Genomic DNA, 24,263 nt, shown 5'->3' with positions numbered 1-24,263 from the left:
TGTCCGCTACTGCTCGGGCTATAGAGAACCCTAGTAGTAAGGTGATTACATGGGGAGGAGGTTTGTTACAGTGTGTCACCCCTGTAGGAAGGTTATTACATGGGGAGGAGGTTTGTTACAGTGTGTCACCCCAGTAGGTGAGGAGATTACATGAGGAGGAGGTTTGTTACAGTGTGTCACCCCTGTAGTAAGGTGATTACATGAGGAGGAGGTTTGTTACAGTGTGTCACCCCAGTAGATGAGGAGATTACATGAAGAGGAGGTTTGTTACAGTGTGTCACCCCAGTAGTAAGGTGATTACATGATGAGGAGGTTTGTTACAGTGTGTCACCCCAGTAGGTGAGGAGTGTCAAATGGTGGAGCCAATGGGCAGGGTCAATGGGCGGTAAAATTAGCTTTTGTCTAGGGTGGCAAAAATCCTTGCACCAGCGCTGATTAAGTTGTGTTCTCTGATTGGTCGGTAACTGCCTCAGACAATACAGACCATTCCTAAAACTGTTTCAATGTTGCAGGCGGATTCTATTTTAAGCCATGAAATAATGCATCAAAAACTGCAATTCAGCTGCAATGTGAGGACACAGGCTGACGGTTTTCTTCTCTTCCTAAGTCTGCGAACTTTCATTTGGGTTGGAAATCTTCATCCTCCTCCCTCGTTACTTGTTCTGCTTCTTCTGGAAACGTTAATATCTCTCGCACCGCAATAAGTAATTTGTCTGAATCTCTGGAAGAAATCTCCTCACCATCCGGAGGGGATCTCAGAGAGAGTCAGCGACATGCAGGGCCTCCGGCGAGCTCCCCATGGTGGGCTGACGATACATCTACCCCCCCACCCCAGTTATAGGGCCCGGGGCCCACTTAGCACCCCCACCCGCACCTCTCGTAGCTTTCAACTCCATGATGCACTCAAATCCCCAGCGATTCCGCCAGAAAATGTTTACCAAGCGTTTTACCCAGAAATCCGTCATGTTTGAGTTTCTTCAAACTGTTTAATTAACATCACGGCTTATTCAAACATCTAATGAGCCGCGCCGGCGCCGCCAAATCACCGATCGTCTCATCTCAATCAATTCCTTCTCCAACTCTTATCAACTCATCAGGCTGTTCTTTATTTATTTCTTTATTTTTTTTTTAGGCTTAACGCGGCGCTCGCTTTAACGCTTTAAAGTCACAATTTACATAATGAGGTGCGGCGGTTCTAGTCACCGGCGAAGTGACAAATCTGCATCCTCTCCATGGAGATAAATATTTCGTCTCCTCGCCAGTATTGATTCCGCACCCTGTGAGCGGGCCCTGCGACTACCCCGCAAATTGGGACCATTTACATGAACTTAAGAGGTTTTTCCCATTTGCTCTATAGATTGGATGACAGCTCATCTTGTGCTGTAATTGCCTTGGTTATACTGCTGGGTGTGAACAGGGATTTTTATATCCCTTATATTCCATAGATCAGTGGTCTCCGAACTGTGGACCTCCAGCTGTTGCAAAACCACAACTCCCAGCATGCTTGGAAGCCTTAAAGGACAACTGTAGTGGAACACATTTATATATGCCCGGGCCTCAAAAATAAACAAAATAAACTCATACATACCTTCCTACGAGCCCCCGTTGGTCCGGCAGAGGCCTCACGGTCCGGCAGTGCTGACGTCTTTCCACTTCCTGGGGACGGGGACGCCGCAGAGCCGCTGGCCTATCACTGGCCGCAGCGATGTCCCGCCCCGGCCTGTGATAGGCTGAGCCCACTGTCATATAAGGAGCTCTGGCCGGCTTCTTACATGACAGTGGGCTCAGCCTATCACAGGCCGGGGCGGGACATCGCTGCGGCCAGTGATAGGCCAGCGGCTCTGCGGCGTCCCCGTCCCCAGGAAGTGGAATGACGTCAGCACTGCCGGACCGTGAGGCCTGTGCCGGACCAACGGGGGCTCGTAGGAAGGTATGTATAAGTTTATTTTGTTTGTTTTTGAGGCCCGGGCATGGGAATATATAAAAGTGTTCCACTACAGTTGTCCTTTGAATATAAATCTGGTTGCAACATTGTAACAATTATCAAAATAGATTAAAGGGATACTCCAGTGGAAAACATATATCTATATTTTTTTTTTAATCAACTGGTGCCAGAAAGTTAAACAGATTTGTAAATTATTTCTAGTAAAAAATATTTATCCTTCCAGCACTTATTAGCAGCTGTATGCTACAGAGGAAATTCTTTTCTTTTTGAATTCTTATTTGTCTTGTCCACAGTGCTCTCTGCTGACACCTGATGCCCATCTCAGGAACTGTCCAGAGCAGGAGAAAATCCCCATAGCAAACCTATGCTGCTCTGGACAGTTCCTGACACAGACAGAGGTGTCAGCAGCGAGCTCCGTCGACAAGAGAAAAAAGAAATTCAAAAAGCAAAGACTTTCCTTTGTAGCATACAGCTGCTAAGAAGTACTGGAAGGATAAAGATGTTTTAATAGAAGTAATTTACAAATCTGTTTAACTTTCTGGCACCAGTTCATTTAAAAAAAAAAAGGTTTCCACCTGAGTACCCCTTTAAGCAATGTTCTAGACATGGGTTTCCTAATCAGTGTGCCTCCTGTTGTTGCAAAACTACAACTCCCAGCATGCCCGGACAGCCAAAGGCTGTCCGGGCATGCAGGGAGTTGTAGTTTTGCAACAGCTGGAGGCACAGCGATTTGTATTTTGGCGTATATTACTAATAAGGTGCGCAGTTTGCACCCACTGTTTTGTAACAGCTGGAGGTCCACAATTTGGAGACCACGGCCATAGATTGTTGACTTCATCTTATCCGTATTATGGAATCTGTGTTATCTGCTATCAGTTGGTTTAGTCTAGGGAGAGGATCGCTGCAGGGACCTGACAGGAAGTCTGCTGTGCGTGGACAAATGTCTCCCTCCACATTCACAATGTCATCTTCAGGACAACCTCATCTAGAAATTACAGGTTATCAGTAGCTCTATTTTAATAAGCTTTTATGTATTTGTTATTGCGGCATGCAACTTCAAGCTGGGTGGTCGGGCTTCCAAAGCAACCATATGACGCCCATCAACATGGAATAGGAACTGCGCACAATACTTGCTATGTGTCATACAAATGGGAAACTACATTCGGATAGACATTAAATTGCATTACCTCTTTATAGAAATTATACGGAAATATTATTTCCATAATCATGGATTATAAAAAAGACCACTAGGGGTCTCCATACCATCAAGGACATAATCCTGTCCGGATGCATTATCATCTTTGTCCCAACTTAAGCACAGGCTTGGACAAAGTCCAGTAAGTGAGGGTGGGACTAGCACTCCTCTGTGCTCACTCCTGTCCTATCAGACTGCAGCAGAAAAAGAGAGTTCAGGGGGTTACAGAACAGCCTGCAGTGATTGGAGGAAGAGACCCAGCACAGCACAGCGGACTCAGGGAGGAAGAGGAGTCATGCAAAGTGATGACACGCCCCTCTGCATAGCACAGAATGACAAACCAAGTGAGCAACAGGGAGATGATATTTTTGAGAGACATATAGGTGCTAGACACATAAAATCATATGCACATGACCAGAATTAGCTACTGAGTAAAAGAAAATAAAAATTGTACTCTAAGTACTAAAGAATGTTCAATCAACAGGGCCACCTTGAATGAACTGCAGCCGACATGCTACAGTACCTTATATGTAAGTTGTAACCACCGAGCATATCGTGCATAGATGGAGCAAAGTAAATTTTGTGTTTTCACCCAATTTTGGTTTGTGATTGTCACTTTGAAGGGAAATCACCTCTAACATATCTGTATTTATATCCTCGATATAAGACAAAGCCAAGAACTATTGATGGTATTTAGAATATTGGGCAGAATAGATGGGCTGACTGGATCTTATCTAAAACACATTCTATGTTTCTATGTGTCATTACATAAAAATGCTAAATTTCCATAACATAGTGACCAGATACTTAGGAGTAGAGTTGAGCGAGCATTTAAAAAGTTCGGCTCACTGAACTTTCAGAAAGTCTTCGGTTCGCAACAGGCAGGGGAAGGGTTAAGTTGTGCTGCTGATGCAAATAGATGGCTATAAAATGTATATCCCCCCCCCCCAATGAGTTATCTAGCTCAGCAGCGCTAATTAACTCTTTCCAGGCTGGGCTGAGCTAAATTCACTGCTGTCAGCTGTTGAGCACAGCTTAGCCCCGACATTTCCAGGTTCAGGCAAGCCGAATCTTGCCTGAACCTGGCAATGATGGAAAGTTCAATGAGCCGTGAACCCCCCGAAGTTTGGATTGAATCCGGGTTTGGGGGACTCCTCCTTCTCTTCCACTTTCTGATATCTTATTCTCCGCTCTATAAAAACACAGTACGAGTGAGAATAATGGTGACTCTCAGAGAAACTATCCTAAAAGGAACAATAAACTAAAATACCCTTTACGTTACATTTCGGTGGATACACGCAGGTACTTGATTATCAAATAAGAAGTCCCTTACCCAGGACGGTGAGCCGGGCCGGCCGTGATCGGATGGCAGCTTGTATGGCCTGACACTCATACAACGCATCGTCCTGGAGCTCTGCGCGCTGAATCTTTAGGTGGTGTTCTCCGGAAGAGTGGTCGCCCTCCACAGAGTATCGGGGGTAACCTGGATCAGAGACAAAGTTAATGAACTTATCATAGTTATATAGTTAATACGGATGAAAAAAAAAAAAGACACATGTCCATCAAGAAGCTACTTCCAAAAGATACTGCAACTAAACTGTGCAACTAAGTTAAATCCTGCCATGTTCTTTTAGACCAGTGTATTCAAACCAGTGTTCTTCCTGCTGTTGCATAACTACAACTTACAGCATGCTGGAAGTTGTTGTTTTGCAACAGCTGGAGCCACACTGGTTGGGAAACATTGTTCTAGATGGCCAGGGCCGGTTCTGCATATAGGCAAATTAGGCAGCCGCCTAGAGCACCCTCTTGATGGGGGCGCCGCTCTGCCCACTGCAGGAAAGTTATGAAGGTAGAAGAAACCCCTGGATTGCAGACCCTTCTAAAGAATCTAGTAATTATAAAAGATAATCTACAAGTATTGAAAGATCTACTGCAATAGTGGACGCTCCATACCAGAAAGATCTCTTCCAACTCCAAGCGCCAGTCCATCTTTAATCCAGAGTACGACCCCATGGTAACCAGGGATGGCGCAGGGTAGGCTCACCGGCCTCCCGGCCACCACTACTTGATCCTGCGGTTGTTGGGTAAAAGAAGAGGATTGACCTGGAAATATAGAACAGATAAACCATTACTAATGTCATCTGCATAAAAAAATACATTGGTCACAGTTCACATGAGCAATTCATGCAAAGTCCAGTAATGATGGATGAGGACGTGACCCAAAGACTGGAGATTATGGCCTTGAGAGATTATGGCCTCCGTTGAACTCAACATCTTAAAACCTTTTCCAGATTAGCCGCAATGCCTCTTCTTATAGAGTAGACCTGGTAAAGGGGTTTGAGAAGAGGGGCGCCTTATTATAGAAGAGACATGGGGCCCCAAAACAAGCACACGGCTGTTCTCCATCTGCATGTTAAAGCTTAGTGGTCCCACTGAGGACTCTTGATTGGTCCCCCCAAACAACTGACTTTGCACTGTATTTGTGTATATTTCTCTGTTTAAAGTTATTACTGTTCAATTGTTGTAAAATGTGATAATCCGCTGTACTCATCATGTATAGCACTAAATACCTATCATGTAGCGGAGGGGTCTTTGGCACCTCCCTCATGAACTGGAGCAACTTTAACCACTACCCCCACTTCCGGTAGCTATTTGTTACAAATTGCAAAAATCACCTTTCTATTCTGTCTTCCCCTCTCTATTAGTTTATTTAGGATGGGTGCTATTCATTTATCTCACAGAAAATCCATTACTCTGGATCAGTTGATCTTGATTGCCAGCCCTTGATTTTTTTTAAGCCTAGAGTTACTGATTGGTTAGCTTTAGCCCTTTAAAAAAATCCTGTGCTTTTGCAGTACGGTGCGGATTATAGTGTGTACATTATGCGGATTATAGTGTATGGGTTTTTTTCTTTTCTTTTAGCATTACTTGTCTTGTGTTTCCTAAGCCTTCATTTAGTCTGGTTTTCCACTTGTTACTCTATTGGTTCCTGGGTAATCCTAGTATCTCGTAGTTGCTGTTGTTTTATTCAGTTGATCTTGATGCAAGTTTCTGTGTTTTAGTTACTTATCTTGCTTTTTGTCCCTGCGTCCCAGTGCCTGACTGCCATTTTTCTAGGGCCAGTTTGTAGTTCAGGGTTATCATAGGGATAGTGAAGCTTACTGGTGTCTGATATTGGGTTATAGTTCAGGGAAAGATTAGGGATAGCTAGTCAGGATTAAGTAATAGTGTTTGTTCCTGTTCATTATCATTTGTTCCATCATCCAGTGTCCTATTGTTTGGTTGCTATTCTTGTTACCTGACAGTATAAATACACGGTCTCCTCATCACTTATTACTTCTCTACTGTAAACCCTGAGGGTATGTGAGTACCAGGAGCCACAGTTAGGAACCAGGAAAGGCGACTGCTGGAGGTAAAATTCCAGTTCTGCCCTCTAGTGACCAGCTGGCGGCATTACATTATATCAGTGTGTGAATCATGTCCCGGCTCTATAGGGTTACAGCTATGTGAAGCAGATGTGGTCATATTTCTCCCAACAACACAAGACACAGCTCTTTCTACTGCTCAGCAACTGGATTCAATGTCTACAATCTACTAATGAATTAAAAATGAACAGAAAGGCGAGAGGCTTTTTTGCATAAAAACCGAACGTTATTATCTACATCGCTCAGAACAGAAAAATCTCCTTCCCAAGTTTCTGAAAAAATTATAATAATAATCTCCATTTTATTTAAATCGCAAGCCCTCAAATGAACAATAGCACAGAGTACAACTTAATAATATGTTTGCTGTGGAAGTATTATAGGTGAATTGATTGTTTCTTTGGGAGAGGTGATTGCGGTGGGAGGTCTGCGTGTTCTGGCGTTACGGCCGCCTCGAGTGTTTGACTTCGGGCCCTTTCACTCCGCCACCTTTTTGATTGAGGCATCTTCAGGATGAAGAGGCGATGGACAATGAAGGGCAGAAATTGTCTTATGTGATGTACGACGCCTCTTGTACAATCACACAATTATTGATTAACCCGGAGGAAGCAATGGTCAACAATTCTATCATCACACAAAGATGAAAAAAATTCCTATGATGTGACTACAAAGAAGCGATTCCACACGCGGCATGTTGTATGAGATGCGGTGCAATTCATGTATCGATCCGAATGACAAAAATGGCGCCAGAATGATGAGATGCGTTGCCACATTTACACTTGAAAGCTATGAAGGTTTTTCCCTTTACTAGAAAACCTGAGGGTGTGGCCGAGCAGTTACATTATTGCAACAAATGTATCGCTTCAAATTGTATCAAAGTGTGATATATTATCCAGTATATGTAAACAATATTCTTATCTAAGAGTCGAGGAATGTGCTCTCTATCACCCAAGTGCAAGAAAAAAGTGCAAACGTGTTACACTCAAAAAAACCTGCACAAGGATGCGGTCCATCACAAAGCCCTTCTCCAAAAGGAGAGAGGCCCCAACGAAACCACCCTTCCCCTCCGGACCAAAAGGCACCTGCAAAGGTTCAGGTTCAATGTCCCTCATCGCCGAAGCTACTAGGGAACCACAAATGCTCCCGGGATCAACCTAGTCGTTAACCCAAGAATCCACCTATAGAGCCGTATTTTATTTATTGAAGAGATCAAATCACCCAAGTGCAAGTAAAAAGTGCAAGTGTTCACACAAAAAACAGTGCACGAGGATGTGGTCTATCGCAAGCCCTTCTCTGAAAGGAGAGAGGCCCCCCAACAAACCAAAACCCTTTGTCTCCGGGCCAAAAGGCACCTGTAAGGTTCCAGGTACAATGTCCCCTTTCGCCAAAGCAACTCAGGAACCGAAAGTGCCCCTGGCGAACAACTAGGTGTTATCCAAGTTGCCATCGAGGAGCTAGTAAAACCGGTTTTGCTTCCCTGCCGGAGCAGGTAGGTGAGGAACCTAATGTCCACACACACCTCCCCCTAGACTGCCAGGAGGGACACCCAGAAGGGCTACCGCACCCTGACCAAATCCTAGTGAACAAACAAAAAAAGTGGACACAGTGACATAAAAATAAATAAATGAGTGAGTGAATGTGCGCAGTGTAATACTGCCCGGACATCTGGACGGATCTATAAAACTTCCCCGACCCTAGCCAGAAGGCCCGGGATACTAAAGGTGAGTCCCCAGAAGAGTGAGAGAAAAATTGCCTGCTACGTTCCATCAGTCAAGTGGAGTTGCCAATCCCAAGTGAATTTTGGCATTCTTGGGTCACCACTCCCAGGGCACTTTTGCACCTCGGCCTTTACTCCAGAAAGGTACAGGTCGCTTCAGGGTCTGCTGCCGGACGCACACAGCTGACCCTGGTACACTGTGTGGTTCCCCATCCTGCCTTGCTGGTCTTCCACACCGCCAACTAACAGGAAAGGTACTAAACTTGATCTTAGCCAGAAGGCCGAGAAGCGATATTTACAGAGCTGTATTTTTTTTTAAATCTATCATCCAAAGTGCAAGAAAAAGTACAAACGTGTCACACAAAAAAAATGTGCACAAAGGATGCGGACTATCGCTGTTACGCCTAGCGCTCCGGGCCCCCGCTCCTCCCCGGAGCGCTCACGGCGTCTTTCTCCCTGCAGCTCCCCGGTCAGTCCCGCTGACTGGGAGCGCTGCTCTGTCATGGCCGTTGGGGATGCGATTCGCACAGCGGGACGCGCCCGCTCGCGAATCGCATCCCAGGTCACTTACCCGTTCCCGTCCCCTGCTGTCATGTGCTGGCGCGCGCGGCTCCGCTCTCTAGGGCGCGCGCGCGCCAGCTCCCTGAGACTTAAAGGGCCAGTGCACCAATGATTGGTGCCTGGCCCAATTAGCTTAATTGGCTTCCACCTGGTCCCTGACTATTTCTATCCTCCTCCCATGCACTTCCTGGCCGGATCTTGTTGCCCTTGTGCCTAGTGAAAGCGTTTTGTGTGTTTAAAGCCTGTGTACCAGAACTTCTGCTATCTCCCCTGACTACGAACCTTGCCGCCTGCCCCCGACCTTCTGCTACGTCCGACTTTGCTTCTGCCTACTCCCTTGTACCTCGCCTATCTTCAGCAGTCAGAGAGGTGAGCCGTTGCTAGTGGATACGACCTGGTCACTACCGCCGCAGCAAGACCATCCCGCCTTGCGGCGGGCTCTGGTGAAAACCTGTAGTGGCTTAGAACCGGTCCACTAGCGCGGCCCTCGCCATCCCTCTCTGGCACAGAGGATCCACTACCTGCCAGCCGGCATCGTGACAGTAGATCCGGCCATGGATCCCGCTGAAGTTCCTCTGCCAGTTGTCGCTGACCTCCCTACGCTGGTCGCCCAGCAAGCTCGTCAGATCGCCCAACAAGATCACCAGCTGTCGTACTTGACCACCATGACACAGCAACTCCAGTCACAACTACAGCAAGTACAGTCACAGCTACAGCAGCAACAACCATCTCCTCCGCCAGCTCCTGCACCCCTTCCGCAGCGAGTGGCCACTCCTAGCCTCCGCCTGTCCTTGCCGGACAAATTTAATGGGGACTCTAAGTTTTGCCGTGGCTTTCTTTCGCAATGTTCCCTGCACTTGGAGATGATGTCGGACCAGTTTCCTACTGAAAGGTCTAAGGTGGCTTTCGTAGTCAGCCTTCTGTCTGGAAAAGCTCTGTCATGGGCCACACCGCTCTGGGACCGCAATGACCCCGTCACTGCCTCTGTACACTCCTTCTTCTCGGAAATTCGAAGTGTCTTTGAGGAACCTGCCCGAGCCTCTTCTGCTGAGACTGCCCTGCTGAACCTGGTCCAGGGTAATTCCTCCGTTGGCGAGTACGCCATACAATTCCGTACTCTTGCTTCTGAACTATCCTGGAATAAAGAGGCTCTCTGCGCGACCTTTAAAAAAGGCCTATCCAGCAACATTAAAGATGTTCTGGCCGCACGAGAGACTCCTGCTAACCTGCATGAACTCATTCATCTAGCCACTCGCATTGACATGCGTTTTTCTGAGAGGCATCAAGAGCTCCGCCAGGAAAAAGACTTAGATCTCTGGACACCTCTCCCACAGTCTCCACTGCAATCTGCGCCTAGGCCTCCCGCCGAGGAGGCCATGCAAGTGGATCGGTCTCGCCTGACCCTGGAAGAGAGGAATCGCCGTAAGGAAGAGAATCTTTGTCTGTACTGTGCCAGTACTGAACATTTTTTGGTGGATTGCCCAATCCGTCCTCCACGTCTGGGAAACGCACGCTCGCACCCAGCTCTCGTGGGTGTGGCGTCTCTTGATGCTAAGTCGGCTTCTCCACGTCTCACGGTGCCTGTTCGGATTTCTACTTCAGCCAGCTCTCCCCTCTCAGCCGTGGCCTGCCTGGACTCTGGAGCTTCTGGGAATTTTATTCGGGAGTCCTTAGTGAATAAATTCCGCATTCCGGTGACCCGTCTTGTCAAGCCACTCCACATTTCCGCGGTCAACGGAGCCAGGTTGGATTGCACCGTGCGTTACCGCACGGAGCCCCTCCTAATGTGCATCGGACCTCATCACGAGGAAATTGTATTTTTTGTCCTTCCTAATTGCACTTCTGAAGTTCTCCTTGGACTACCCTGGCTTCAACACCATTCCCCAACCCTGGATTGGTCCACTGGGGAGATCAAGAGTTGGGGTCCCTCTTGTTCCAAGGACTGCCTTCAACCGGTTCCCAGTACTCCCTGCCGTGACCCTGTGGTTCCTCCTGTATCCGGTCCCCCTAAGGTCATTAAGGACTCTGCCTGCCACAGGAAATGCCTCTCCCCCCCTCCCAGTCCCATCAGGCAAGCCCCTGTGTCCCCTCATGGCCCTCGTCCTGGTGTCACACTGCCCCGTGCCAGGTCTCGCCCTCTGCCCTCTCTCCCCATTCCTACTCCTGCTGTTCTGCCTGCCGTTGAGGAATCCCTCCATCCTTTCCCGGTGTCCTCATCCCAGGGGAGGCAGTTACCGGATAAAGAGAAGGGGAGACCTAAGGGGGGGGGGTACTGTTACGCCTAGCGCTCCGGGCCCCCGCTCCTCCCCGGAGCGCTCACGGCGTCTTTCTCCCTGCAGCTCCCCGGTCAGTCCCGCTGACCGGGAGCGCTGCTCTGTCATGGCCGTTGGGGATGCGATTCGCACAGCGGGACGCGCCCGCTCGCGAATCGCATCCCAGGTCACTTACCCGTTCCCGTCCCCTGCTGTCATGTGCTGGCGCGCGCGGCTCCGCTCTCTAGGGCGCGCGCGCGCCAGCTCCCTGAGACTTAAAGGGCCAGTGCACCAATGATTGGTGCCTGGCCCAATTAGCTTAATTGGCTTCCACCTGGTCCCTGACTATTTCTATCCTCCTCCCATGCACTTCCTGGCCGGATCTTGTTGCCCTTGTGCCTAGTGAAAGCGTTTTGTGTGTTTAAAGCCTGTGTACCAGAACTTCTGCTATCTCCCCTGACTACGAACCTTGCCGCCTGCCCCCGACCTTCTGCTACGTCCGACTTTGCTTCTGCCTACTCCCTTGTACCTCGCCTATCTTCAGCAGTCAGAGAGGTGAGCCGTTGCTAGTGGATACGACCTGGTCACTACCGCCGCAGCAAGACCATCCCGCCTTGCGGCGGGCTCTGGTGAAAACCTGTAGTGGCTTAGAACCGGTCCACTAGCGCGGCCCTCGCCATCCCTCTCTGGCACAGAGGATCCACTACCTGCCAGCCGGCATCGTGACAATCGCTAAGCCCTTCTCCAACAGGAGAGAGGCCCCCCAACAAACCTACCCTTCACCTCCGGGCCAAAAGGCACCTGCAAGGATCCAGGTTCGATGCCCCTTTTTGCCGAAGCTACTAAGGGGCCACAAATGTCCCTGGCATCAGCCTAGGCATTAACCAAGTTATCAGCCATGAAGCCATATACTGGTGGCATCTCGACCGAAGCCAGAATGCCCAGGGGTTGCAGGGAGGTGCAGAACCTGATGGCCACACACACCTCCCCTAGACCGCCAGGAGGGACACCCAGAAGGGCTACCGCACCCTGACAAATCCTGCGTACAAAACAAACATGCAAAAGTGGCACAGTGACATACAAAAAATTAAATAAAAATAAGTGGATGAGTGCAGATATACTGCCCGGTTATCCGGCCGTATCTATAAAAATTTCCCTGAGCCGTATACTATGGCATCCTGCACAAAAGTATTAGTCTCCATCCAACTTTTGCATTCAATTTACAAGGGGGCTGATGATGGGAAACATTTCCTCAATGTCAGTGAGAAAGATTGAGATATAATGGAAGCTTTTGGTTGAAATTCTCACTACGACAGGTGGTGCAACTAGATATTATGTGTAAGGGGGCAATTACTTTTTCACATAAATAAAAATAAATTTAAGAATCCATAGGATTAAGAAGTTAATGTGATTGCCAGCCTGTAAGGCGGCCTATAGGTCATGCAAGGCTCCCTGGGGGGGGGGGAAACATATGCAAATGAGTTATCTTCCAGAAAGTAAAGAACTCGCTCTCTGGTGCCACCTATTGGTAACAGCTTTTCAGTCTCTGTAATTTCTGCAACAAATCGGCCTCGTGTGAATGGAGCCTTTGGCAGCTATGGGTATAAACATATAGAGACTGTGTTCCGTAATTCACCTGATTCTTTGTCTAATATTACATTTCTGTCACAAATGCACAATAACAGGGGAAAGGTGAAGGGTGCAAATACTTTCATTTCAGCACTGTATTTGCAGCAGATAGGTTAAAGTGTTAACAGGAGGTCATCCCCCACTTCTCATCATTTCCTTCATTGTCATCATCCAGAAAACCTGGTGACCTCACATTTATATCATTCTGCAAAATAACCTTCTCAGAGGAGACAGATCATCCCCGGGGAGCAGGAAGCCGACCCATCAGCGCTATGATGAAGAATAAATGTCAGGACAATGTGACGGTCACAGCAGCCGTAAGGACTAGAAAGAAATGAGCCTCAGACGCTGCAATCCACAAGTAAAGTATTAAAGGGACATTTATAGGATCATCCTCCCAACCAGTGTTATCAATGGGAGTGTGGTGGCCCAGTACAGGAGTTGCACCCCTGTACCCTTGCTGCCCTGTAAGGCAGCCTCCATACAGTGACCCCTGGACCCCCCTGCACATATACTCTATATATATTCCTAAGTGCCTGTGTTGTATAGTGTATTGCATATAAAATGTGTTATGCCTTTAAGAGATGTTGTCATGTGATTGTAACCCAGGGAAGGTACCAGTGACATGTGACCTACAGGGTGACCTATGGGACACCTCAGAGTCTCCCCCATATAAGCCCTGGGTGAAGCCTCTGCTCCCTCTCGTTCTGCTTAGCTGACTTGCAGTAAGGTTAAAGGGGTACTCCGGCGCTAAGACATCTTATCCCCTATCCAAAGGATAGGGGATAAGATGCCTGATCGCGGGGGTCACGTCGCTGGGGACCCCCGTGATCTTGCACGCAGCACCCCGTTACAATCAGTCCCCAGGGCGTGTTCACTCCGGGTCTGATTACTGGCAATCACGGGGCCAGAGCATTATGACGTCACGCCCCCTCCCACAGTTTTGCATTTAGGGGGCGGGGCATGACATCACACAGGGGTGGGGCCATGACGTTACTGTCACGATGCCGGCTGGCAGGTAGTGGATCCTCTGTGCCGGAGAGGGATTGGCGTGGACCGTGCTAGTGGATCGGTTCTAAGTCACTACTGGTTTTCACCAGAGCCCGCCGCAAAGCGGGATGGTCTTGCTGCGGCGGTAGTGACCAGGTCGTATCCACTAGCAACGGCTCACCTCTCTGGCTGCTGAAGATAGGCGCGGTACAAGGGAGTAGACAGAAGCAAGGTCGGACGTAGCAGAAGGTCGGGGCAGGCAGCAAGGGTCGTAGTCAGGGGCAACGGCAGGAGGTCTGGAACACAGGCTAGGAACACACAAGGAAACGCTTTCACTGGCACGATGGCAACAAGATCCGGCAAGGAAGTGCAGGGGAAATGAGGTGATATAGGGAAGTGCACAGGTGATCAGACTAATTGGAACCACTGCGCCAATCAGCGGCGCAGTGGCCCTTTAAATCGCAAAGACCCGGCGCGCGCGCGCCCTAAGGAGCGGGGCCGCGCGCGCCGGGACAGGACCGACGGAGAGCGAGTCAGGTACGGGAGCCGGGGTGCGCATCGCGAGCGGGCGCTACCCGCATCGCGAATCGCATCCCGGCTGGAGGCGGTATCGCAGCGCCCCGGGTCAGTGGATCTGACCGGAGTGCTGCAGTGAGGAGAGTGTAGCGAGCGCTCCGGGGAGGAGCGGGGACCCGGAGCGCTCGGCGTAACAGTACCCCCCCCCCTTGGGTCTCCCCCTCTTCTTAGAGCCTGAGAACCTGAGGAGTAGACTTTTGTCTAGGATATTGTCCTCAGGTTCCCAGGATCTCTCTTCTGGACCACAACCCTCCCAATCCACTAAAAAAAAGGTTTTCCCTCTGACCTTTTTGGATGCCAGAATCTCTTTGACGGAGAAGATGTCCGAGGAGCCGGAAACAGGAGTGGGAGGAACAGATTTGGGAGAGAAACGGTTGATGATAAGTGGTTTAAGAAGAGAAACGTGAAAGGCATTAGGAATACGAAGAGAAGGAGGAAGAAGAAGTTTGTAAGAGACAGGATTAATCTGGCACAAAATTTTGAAAGGACCAAGATAGCGTGGTCCCAACTTGTAGCTAGGGACACGGAAGCGGACATATTTAGCGGAGAACCATACCTTGTCTCCAGGGGAAAAAATGGGAGGAGCTCTTCTTTTCTTATCCGCGAACTTCTTCATGCGTGATGAAGCCTGTAAGAGAGAATTTTGGGTCTCTCTCCATATGATGGAGAGGTCACGAGAAATTTCATCCACAGCGGGCAGACCAGAGGGCAAGGGGGTAGGGAGGGGGGGAAGAGGGTGACGGCCGTACACCACGAAAAATGGGGATTTGGAGGAAGATTCAGAGACTCTGAAGTTATACGAGAATTCGGCCCATGGAAGAAGATCTGCCCAATCATCCTGGCGGGAGGAAACAAAATGTCGTAAATAATCACCCAAGACCTGGTTAATTCTTTCTACTTGTCCGTTGGATTGAGGATGATATGCAGAAGAAAAATTTAATTTAATCTTGAGTTGTTTACAGAGAGCTCTCCAGAATTTAGACACGAATTGGACGCCTCTATCCGAGACGATCTGCGTAGGCAACCCGTGAAGACGAAAAATGTGTACAAAAAATTGTTTAGCCAACTGAGGCGCTGAAGGAAGACCAGGAAGAGGGATGAAATGTGCCATTTTGGAGAATCGATCAACGACCACCCAAATAACAGTGTTGCCACGGGAAGGGGGTAAATCAGTAATAAAATCCATACCAATCAGAGACCAAGGCTGTTCGGGGACAGGCAGAGGATGAAGAAAACCAGCGGGCTTCTGGCGAGGAGTCTTATCCCGGGCACAGATAGTGCAGGCTCGCACAAAGTCCACAACATCCGTCTCCAGAGTCGGCCACCAATAGAAGCGAGAGATGAGTTGCACAGATTTCTTGATGCCCGCATGACCTGCGAGATGGGAGGAGTGACCCCATTTGAGGATTCCGAGGCGTTGGCGTGGAGAAACAAAGGTCTTCCCTGGAGGAGTTTGCCTGATGGAGGCTGGAGAAGTGGAAATCAGGCAGTCAGGAGGAATGATGTGTTGCGGAGAGAGTTCAATTTCAGAAGCATCCGAGGAACGAGAGAGAGCATCGGCCCTAATGTTCTTATCGGCAGGCCGAAAGTGAATTTCAAAATTAAATCGGGCAAAGAACAGAGACCACCTGGCCTGGCGAGGATTCAGCCGTTGGGCAGACTGGAGGTAGGAGAGGTTCTTGTGATCGGTGTAAATAATAACTGGAAATCTTGATCCCTCCAGCAGATGCCTCCATTCCTCAAGTGCTAATTTAATGGCTAGAAGCTCTCGATCCCCGATGGAGTAGTTCCTCTCCGCCGGAGAGAAGGTCCTAGAAAAAAAACCACAAGTAACAGCATGCCCGGAAGAATTTTTTTGTAGAAGGACAGCTCCAGCTCCCACTGAGGAGGCATCAACCTCCAATAGGAAGGGTTTGGATGGGTCAGGTCTGGAGAGCACGGGAGCCGAAGAAAAGGCAGACTTGAGTCGTTTAAAGGCGTCTTCCGCTTGAGGAGGCCAAGACTTGGGATCGGCATTTTTTTGTTAAAGCCACGATAGGGGCCACAACGGTAGAAAAATGTGGAATAAATTGCCTGTAATAATTGGCGAACCCCAAAAAGCGTTGGATAGCACGGAGTCCGGAGGGGCGTGGCCAATCTAAGACGGCAGAGAGTTTGTCTGGATCCATTTGTAGTCCCTGGCCAGAGACCAAGTATCCTAGGAAAGGAAGAGATTGGCATTCAAACAGACATTTCTCTATTTTGGCATAGAGTTGATTGTCACGAAGTCTCTGAAGAACCATACGGACATGCTGGCGGTGTTCTTCTAGATTGGCAGAAAAAATCAGGATATCGTCCAGATATACAACAACACAGGAGTATAACAGATCACGAAAAATTTCATTAACAAAGTCTTGGAAGACGGCAGGGGCGTTGCACAGGCCAAAGGGCATGACCAGATACTCAAAGTGTCCATCTCTGGTGTTAAATGCCGTTTTCCATTCATCCCCCTCTCTGATGCGGATGAGATTATAAGCACCTCTTAAGTCCAGTTTGGTAAAGATGTGGGCACCTTGGAGGCGATCAAAGAGTTCAGAGATGAGGGGTAGGGGGTAGCGGTTCTTAACCGTGATTTTATTAAGACCGCGGTAGTCAATGCAAGGACGTAGGGAGCCATCTTTTTTGGACACAAAGAAAAATCCGGCTCCGGCAGGAGAGGAGGATTTACGGATAAAGCCCTTTTTTAAATTTTCCTGGACGTATTCAGACATGGCAAGAGTCTCTGGTGCGGACAGAGGATAAATTCTGCCCCGAGGTGGAGTAGAGCCCGGGAGGAGGTCGATAGGACAATCATAAGGCCTGTGAGGAGGTAGAGTCTCAGCTTGTTTTTTGCAAAAAACATCCGCAAAGTCCATATAGGCCTTAGGGAGACCGGTTACAGGAGGAACCACAGAGTCACGGCAAGGGTTACTGGGAACCGGTTTTAGGCAGTCCTTGGAACAAGAGGGACCCCAACTCTTGATCTCCCCAGTGGACCAATCCAGGGTTGGGGAATGAAGTTGAAGCCAGGGAAGTCCAAGGAGAATTTCAGAAGTGCAATTGGGGAGGACCAAAAGTTCAATCCTCTCGTGATGAGATCCGATGCACATTAGAAGGGGCTCCGTGCGGAAACGTATGGTACAGTCCAATCTTTCATTGTTTACACAATTGATGTAGAGGGGTCTGGCGAGACTGGTCACTGGGATGTTGAACCTGTTGACGAGAGAGGCCAAAATAAAATTTCCTGCAGATCCGGAGTCCAAGAAGGCCATAGTAGAGAAGGAGAAGGCAGAGGCAGATATGCGCACAGGCACAGTAAGACGTGGAGAAGCAGAGTAGACATCAAGGACTGTCTCACCTTTGTGCGGAGTCAGCGTACGTCTTTCCAGGTGGGGAGGACGGATAGGACAATCCTTCAGGAAGTGTTCGGTACTAGCACAGTACAGGCAGAGATTCTCCATGCGGCGTCGTGTCCTCTCTTGAAGTGTCAGGCGAGACCGGTCGACCTGCATAGCCTCCACGGCGGGAGGCACAGGAACAGATTGCAGGGGACCAGAGGAGAGAGGAGCCGAGGAGAAGAAACGCCTCGTGCGAACAGAGTCCATATCCTGGCGGAGCTCCTGACGCCTTTCGGAAAAACGCATGTCAATGCGAGTGGCAAGGTGAATGAGTTCATGTAGATTAGCAGGAATTTCTCGTGCGGCCAGAACATCTTTAATGTTGCTGGATAGGCCTTTTTTAAAGGTCGCGCAGAGGGCCTCATTATTCCAGGATAATTCTGAAGAAAGAGTACGGAATTGTACGGCATACTCGCCAACGGAAGAATTACCCTGGACCAGGTTCAACAGGGCAGTCTCAGCAGAAGAGGCTCGGGCAGGTTCCTCAAAGACACTTCGGATTTCCGAGAAGAAGGAGTGTACAGAGGCAGTGACGGGGTCATTGCGGTCCCAGAGCGGTGTGGCCCAAGACAGGGCTTTTCCAGACAGAAGGCTGACTACGAAAGCCACCTTAGACCTTTCAGTGGGAAACTGGTCCGACATCATCTCCAAGTGCAGGGAACATTGGGAAAGAAAGCCACGGCAAAACTTAGAGTCCCCATCAAATTTATCCGGCAAGGATAGGCGTAGACCAGAAGCGGCCACTCGCTGCGGAGGAGGTGCAGGAGCTGGCGGAGGAGATGATTGCTGAAGCTGTGGTAGTAACTGCTGTAGCATAACGGTCAGTTGAGACAGCTGTTGGCCTTGTTGCGCTATCTGTTGTGACTGCTGGGCGACCACCGTGGTGAGGTCAGCGACAACTGGCAGAGGAACTTCAGCGGGATCCATGGCCGGATCTACTGTCACGATGCCGGCTGGCAGGTAGTGGATCCTCTGTGCCGGAGAGGGATTGGCGTGGACCGTGCTAGTGGATCGGTTCTAAGTCACTACTGGTTTTCACCAGAGCCCGCCGCAAAGCGGGATGGTCTTGCTGCGGCGGTAGTGACCAGGTCGTATCCACTAGCAACGGCTCACCTCTCTGGCTGCTGAAGATAGGCGCGGTACAAGGGAGTAGACAGAAGCAAGGTCGGACGTAGCAGAAGGTCGGGGCAGGCAGCAAGGGTCGTAGTCAGGGGCAACGGCAGGAGGTCTGGAACACAGGCTAGGAACACACAAGGAAACGCTTTCACTGGCACGATGGCAACAAGATCCGGCAAGGAAGTGCAGGGGAAATGAGGTGATATAGGGAAGTGCACAGGTGATCAGACTAATTGGAACCACTGCGCCAATCAGCGGCGCAGTGGCCCTTTAAATCGCAAAGACCCGGCTCGCGCGCGCCCTAAGGAGCGGGGCCGCGCGCGCCGGGACAGGACCGACGGAGAGCGAGTCAGGTACGGGAGCCGGGGTGCGCATCGCGAGCGGGCGCTACCCGCATCGCGAATCGCATCCCGGCTGGAGGCGGTATCGCAGCGCCCCGGGTCAGTGGATCTGACCGGAGCGCTGCAGTGAGGAGAGTGTAGCGAGCGCTCCGGGGAGGAGCGGGGACCCGGAGCGCTCGGCGTAACAGTTACAATGCTCCGGCCCTGTGATCGCCAGTAATCCGACCCGGAGCGAACATACTCCGGGGACTGATTGTAACGGGGTGCTGCGTGCAAGATCACGGGGGTCCCCAGCGGCGTGACCCCCGCGATCAGGCCTCTTATCCCCTATCCTTTAGATAGCGGATAAGATGTCTTAGTGCTGTAGAACCCCTTTAAGTCCTAGGTGTGTCTGGAATCCAGAAGAAGCCTAAAGTCTACCACGCAGCCACAGACCCTAAAGTCCACTACCCCACAGTTCAAGTCAAAGCCTGGTAAGCTACAGAAGGGGTGAAGTCAGTCATATTCTGCCATAGTCAAGTCAGTCCAAGTCAATCTGTCTCAAGTCAGCGTGGCTCTGCAGCAAATTGTCCCAGTCCACCATATGTCCCAGCAAGCCCTGAGGTCTCTTAAGTCACTGGTCTGTGGACCTAGCCAAGCTGTATAGACTGTTACACCTGTCTGACTCAGTAAAGCTGCTGTTGTTCCGTAACTTGGCGCGGCGGAGTCATTATTTGTCCCATTGCCTAACCCAGGATCCAGTGTTATTCCTTCGGGTGGTAAAGAGGACACAAGGGGTTAATGCCATCTGCCCCTAGGGTAATTCCATCTGCTCTCATCCCACCCTCACCATAGGAGATAAAGCAGAAAGGGGTTTATGGAAATGTGGCCAAGCACACGCATATACCTGCTAAAACTTAAAGAATGTCTGCGGCTGTGCAAACAATATTTTATAAATTGCTTATTTTTTTTATTTTTTAATGGGTTGCACAAGATTATACATGGTTCAGACAACTGGGGTGATGAGATTATTAAGATGTTACCATGATCCTATTGTCTGAAATATCTACAGATAAGCCCTCCAGGGTCCTCTCTACAGCTCCGCCCTCCAGGGTCCTCTCTACAGCCCCGCCCTCCAGGGTCTCTCTACAGCCCCGCCCTCCAGGGTCCTCTCTACAGCCCCGCCCTCCAGGGTCCTCTCTACAGCCCCACCCTCCAGGGTCCTCTCTACAGCCCCGCCCTCCAGGGTCCTCTCTACAGCCCCGCCCTCCTGGGTCCTCTTTACAGCCCCGTCCTCCAGGGTCCTCTCTACAGCCCCGCCCTTCAGGGTCCTCTTTACAGCCCCTCCCTCCTGGGTCCTCTTTACAGCCCCTCCCTCCTGGGTCCTCTTTACCGCCCCTCCCTCCAGGGTCCTCTCTACAGCCCCGCCCTCCAGGGTCCTCTTTACAGCCCCTCCCTCCTGGGTCCTCTTTACAGCCCCTCCCTCCTGGGTCCTATTTACCGCCCCTCCCTCCAGGGTCCTCTCTACAGCCCCTCCCTCCAAGGTCCTCTCTACAGCCCCGCCCTCCAGGGTCCTCTCTACAGCCCCTCCATCCAGGGTCCTCTTTACCGCCCCTCCCTTCAGGGTTCTCTCTACAACCCAGACAGTGTCTACAATTGGCAAATGAGCTTTCGGGCAAGCTGGGAACTGGAGAATGGAGCAATGGTCTTTTTTCATCATGTGGATGGCTGATTGCGCCTGCATCAGTTACCAGTGGTAGAGATGGTACCAGGATGCATTATGGGAAGAAGGCAAGCCGACCGGGGCAAGCCGACTCGGGTGCTGGAATCATGTGGATGTAACTTTGACATGTACTAACTACCCAACATTGTACAGGCCCTTCCACCCTTCATGAAAGAAGGATGCCCTAATGGCAGAGGCCACTTTCAGCAGGATAATAGTCTGAGGCCGCACCTCACATCTTACAGGACATTTGTTTAATTGTGTTCAACTGACTTCAATTAATTTGTGTTCTACAGGGTCTGAGACAACCCCTAGAAATAACTGGCAGACTGTAAGGCTGTTCTATGGACTAGGATGATATATCTGTCATAAGAGCAGCACAACTCTGTGGCTACTGCATCCCCTATAGATCCAGCACTAATAAAAGAAAGCCAAGTCCACAATAATGAGCTGTAACAAGAGGGAAGCAGCTTCATACGAGAATATATGAAGGACATAACAGTATGGACAGTCCCTAAGAATCCTTAACCTCTCCTTATTCTGGTCCCTAAAGGAAAGTAAATGGAGTGATCCAAGCAATAACTCCACGTGGTGTCTATAAGGAGATTATCATTTTCTTGACTCCAACTATAAATGTCCTTATTCTTAGCTGTATATTAATTCCCCCAATTCACTTTATACAGTCATGGCCGTACATTTTGGCACCCCTGAAATTTTGCTAGAAAAAGAAGTATTTCTCACAGAAAAGGATTGCAGTAAAACATGTTTTGCTATACACATGTTTATTCCCTTTGTGTGTATTGGAACTAAACCAAAAAAGGGAGGAAAAAAAGTTAATTGGATATAATGTCACCAAACTCCAAAAATGGGCTGGACAAAATTATTGGCACCCTTTCTAAATTGTGGAAAAATAAGATTGTTTCAAGCATGTGATGCTCCTTTAAACTCACCTGGGGCAAGTAACAGGTGTGGATGGAAGAGAAAAATTGATGAAAGGTGTCATTGCAGGATAATCCAGATGGTGGATAAGCAGCCCCAAACAAGTTCCAAAGGTATTCAAGCTGTCCTGCAGGCTCAGGGAGCATCAGTGACAGGGCGAACTATCCGTCGACATTTAAATGAAATTAAACACTATGGCAGGAGACCCAGGAGGACCCCACTGCTGACACAGAGACATAAAAAAGCAAGACTACATTTTGCCAAAATGAATTTGAGTAACCAAAATCCTTCTGGGAAAACGTCTTGTGGACAGATGAGACCAAGATAGAGCTTTTTGGTAAAGCACATCATTCTACTGTTTACCGAAAACGGAATGAGGCCAACAAAGAAAAGAACACAGTACCTACAGTGAAATATGGTGGAGGTCAATGATGTTTTGAAGTTGTTTTGCTGCCTCTGGCACTGGGTGCCTTGAATGTGTAGGAGGCATCATGAAATCTGAGGATTACAATTCACCTAGAGCTTCATAGTCACACAATGAGTTAATCAGGGGTAATATTCTATAGACCCGGTCCATATCAGGAAAAATATCTGCCATGAAGGTCAGGAAGGGTCAACACTGACCAACATCGCTCAGTACAGGCTTCTACATGGCTCTAAGCCCAAGAGGTTCTGATCGCAATGAACTCCTCATCATAAACATTTATGAGGGTCCGTAAAATAGAGCACATTGCTGCATATTAGAGAAGGTCAAGTTTGAGGATCTCAAGACTTATTCTCATTATATAGTTCTCCTGTGACCCCCCCCCTTCTCCAAGTCTTAAAAACTATACAGTTTATATAGATATATACAGTATATCGACATTTAGTTTATTCTCATGTATCCTAGTTCTCTTCTCTCTGCTCTCTAGTATCCTAGTTCTCCTCTCTCTGCTCTCTAGTATCCTAGTTCTCCTCTCTCTGCTCTCTAGTATCCTAGTTCTCCTCTCTCTGCTCTCTAGTATCCTAGTTCTCCTCTCTCTACTCTTTAGTGTCCTAGTTCTCCTCTCTCTGCTCTCTAGTATCCTAGTTCTCTTCTCTCTGCTCTCTAGTATCCTAGTTCTCTTCTCTCTGCTCTCTAGTATCCTAGTTCTCTTCTCTACTCTCTAGTATCCTAGTTCTCTTCTCTCTGCTCTCTAGTGTCCTAGTTCTCTTCTCTCTGCTCTCTAGTGTCCTAGTTCTCCTCTCTCTGCTCTCTAGTATCCTAGTTCTCTTCTCTCTGCTCTCTAGTATCCTAGTCCTCTTCTCTCTGCTCTCTAGTATCCTAGTTCTCTTCTCTCTGCTCTCTAGTATCCTAGTTCTCCTCTCTCTACTCTCTAGTATCCTAGTTCTCTTCTCTCTACTCTCTAGTATCCTAGTTCTCTTCTCTCTACTCTCTAGTATCCTAGTTCTCTTCTCTCTGCTCTCTAGTATCCTAGTTCTCCTCTCTCTACTCTCTAGTATCCTAGTTCTCCTCTCTCTACTCTCTAGTATCCTAGTTCTCTTCTCTCTACTCTCTAGTATCCTAGGTATCCTAGTCCTCCTCTCTCTGCTCTCTAGTGTCCTAGTCCTCCTCTCTCTGCTCTCTAGTATCCTAGTCCTCCTCTCTCTACTCTCTAGTATCCTAGTTCTCTTCTCTCTGCTCTCTAGTATCCTAGTTCTCCTCTCTACTCTCTAGTATCCTAGTTCTCTTCTCTCTACTCTCTAGTATCCTAGTTCTCTTCTCTCTACTCTCTAGTATCCTAGTTCTCCTCTCTCTGCTCTCTAGTGTCCTAGTCCTCCTCTCTCTGCTCTCTAGTATCCTAGTTCTCTTCTCTCTGCTCTCTAGTTCTCTAGTATCCTAGTTCTCTTCTCTCTACTCTCTAGTATCCTAGTCCTCCTCTCTCTGCTCTCTAGTATCCTAGTTCTCTTCTCTCTGCTCTCTAGTTCTCTAGTATCCTAGTTCTCTTCTCTCTACTCTCTAGTATCCTAGTTCTCTTCTTTCTACTCTCTAGTATCCTAGTTCTCTTCTCTCTGCTCTCTAGTATCCTAGTTCTCTTCTTTCTACTCTCTAGTATCCTAGTTCCCTTCTCTCTGCTCTCTAGTATCCTAGTTCTCTTCTCTCTGCTCTCTAGTATCCTAGTTCCCTTCTCTCTGCTCTCTAGTATCCTAGTTCCCTTCTCTCTGCTCTCTAGTATCCTAGTTCTCTTCTCTCTGCTCTCTAGTATCCTAGTTCTCCTCTCTCTGCTCTCTAGTATCCTAGTTCTCTTCTCTCTGTTCTCTAGTATCCTAGTTCTCTTCTCTCTACTCTCTAGTATCCTAGTTCTCTTCTCTCTACTCTCTAGTATCCTAGTTCTCTTCTCTCTACTCTCTAGTATCCTAGTTCTCCTCTCTCTGCTCTCTAGTATCCTAGTTCTCCTCTCTCTGCTCTCTAGTATCCTAGTTCTCCTCTCTCTGCTCTCTAG

At 48.9% G+C, this 24,263-nt stretch overlaps 1 protein-coding gene across 3 annotated transcripts in view; it reads right to left on the bottom strand.

The window, feature by feature from the left end:
• Positions 1 to 24,263, bottom strand: part of KIRREL3 (kirre like nephrin family adhesion molecule 3) — an 882,952-nt gene that overhangs the window by 260,842 nt on the left and 597,847 nt on the right. For all 3 annotated transcript variants that reach the window (XM_056542707.1, XM_056542708.1, XM_056542709.1), the window contains exons 3-4: positions 5,094 to 5,243; positions 4,474 to 4,623 (exon numbers count right to left, since the gene is read on the bottom strand). In XM_056542707.1, coding sequence (XP_056398682.1) covers positions 4,474 to 4,623; positions 5,094 to 5,243 — 300 coding nt within the window. The remainder of the gene's footprint in view (positions 1 to 4,473; positions 4,624 to 5,093; positions 5,244 to 24,263) is intronic.

This window comes from Hyla sarda, chromosome 10 (assembly GCF_029499605.1).
Source record: "Hyla sarda isolate aHylSar1 chromosome 10, aHylSar1.hap1, whole genome shotgun sequence".
In the NCBI taxonomy this organism is placed as follows: Eukaryota; Metazoa; Chordata; class Amphibia; order Anura; family Hylidae; genus Hyla; species Hyla sarda.
This window is presented reverse-complemented; position numbering and strand designations above follow the sequence as displayed.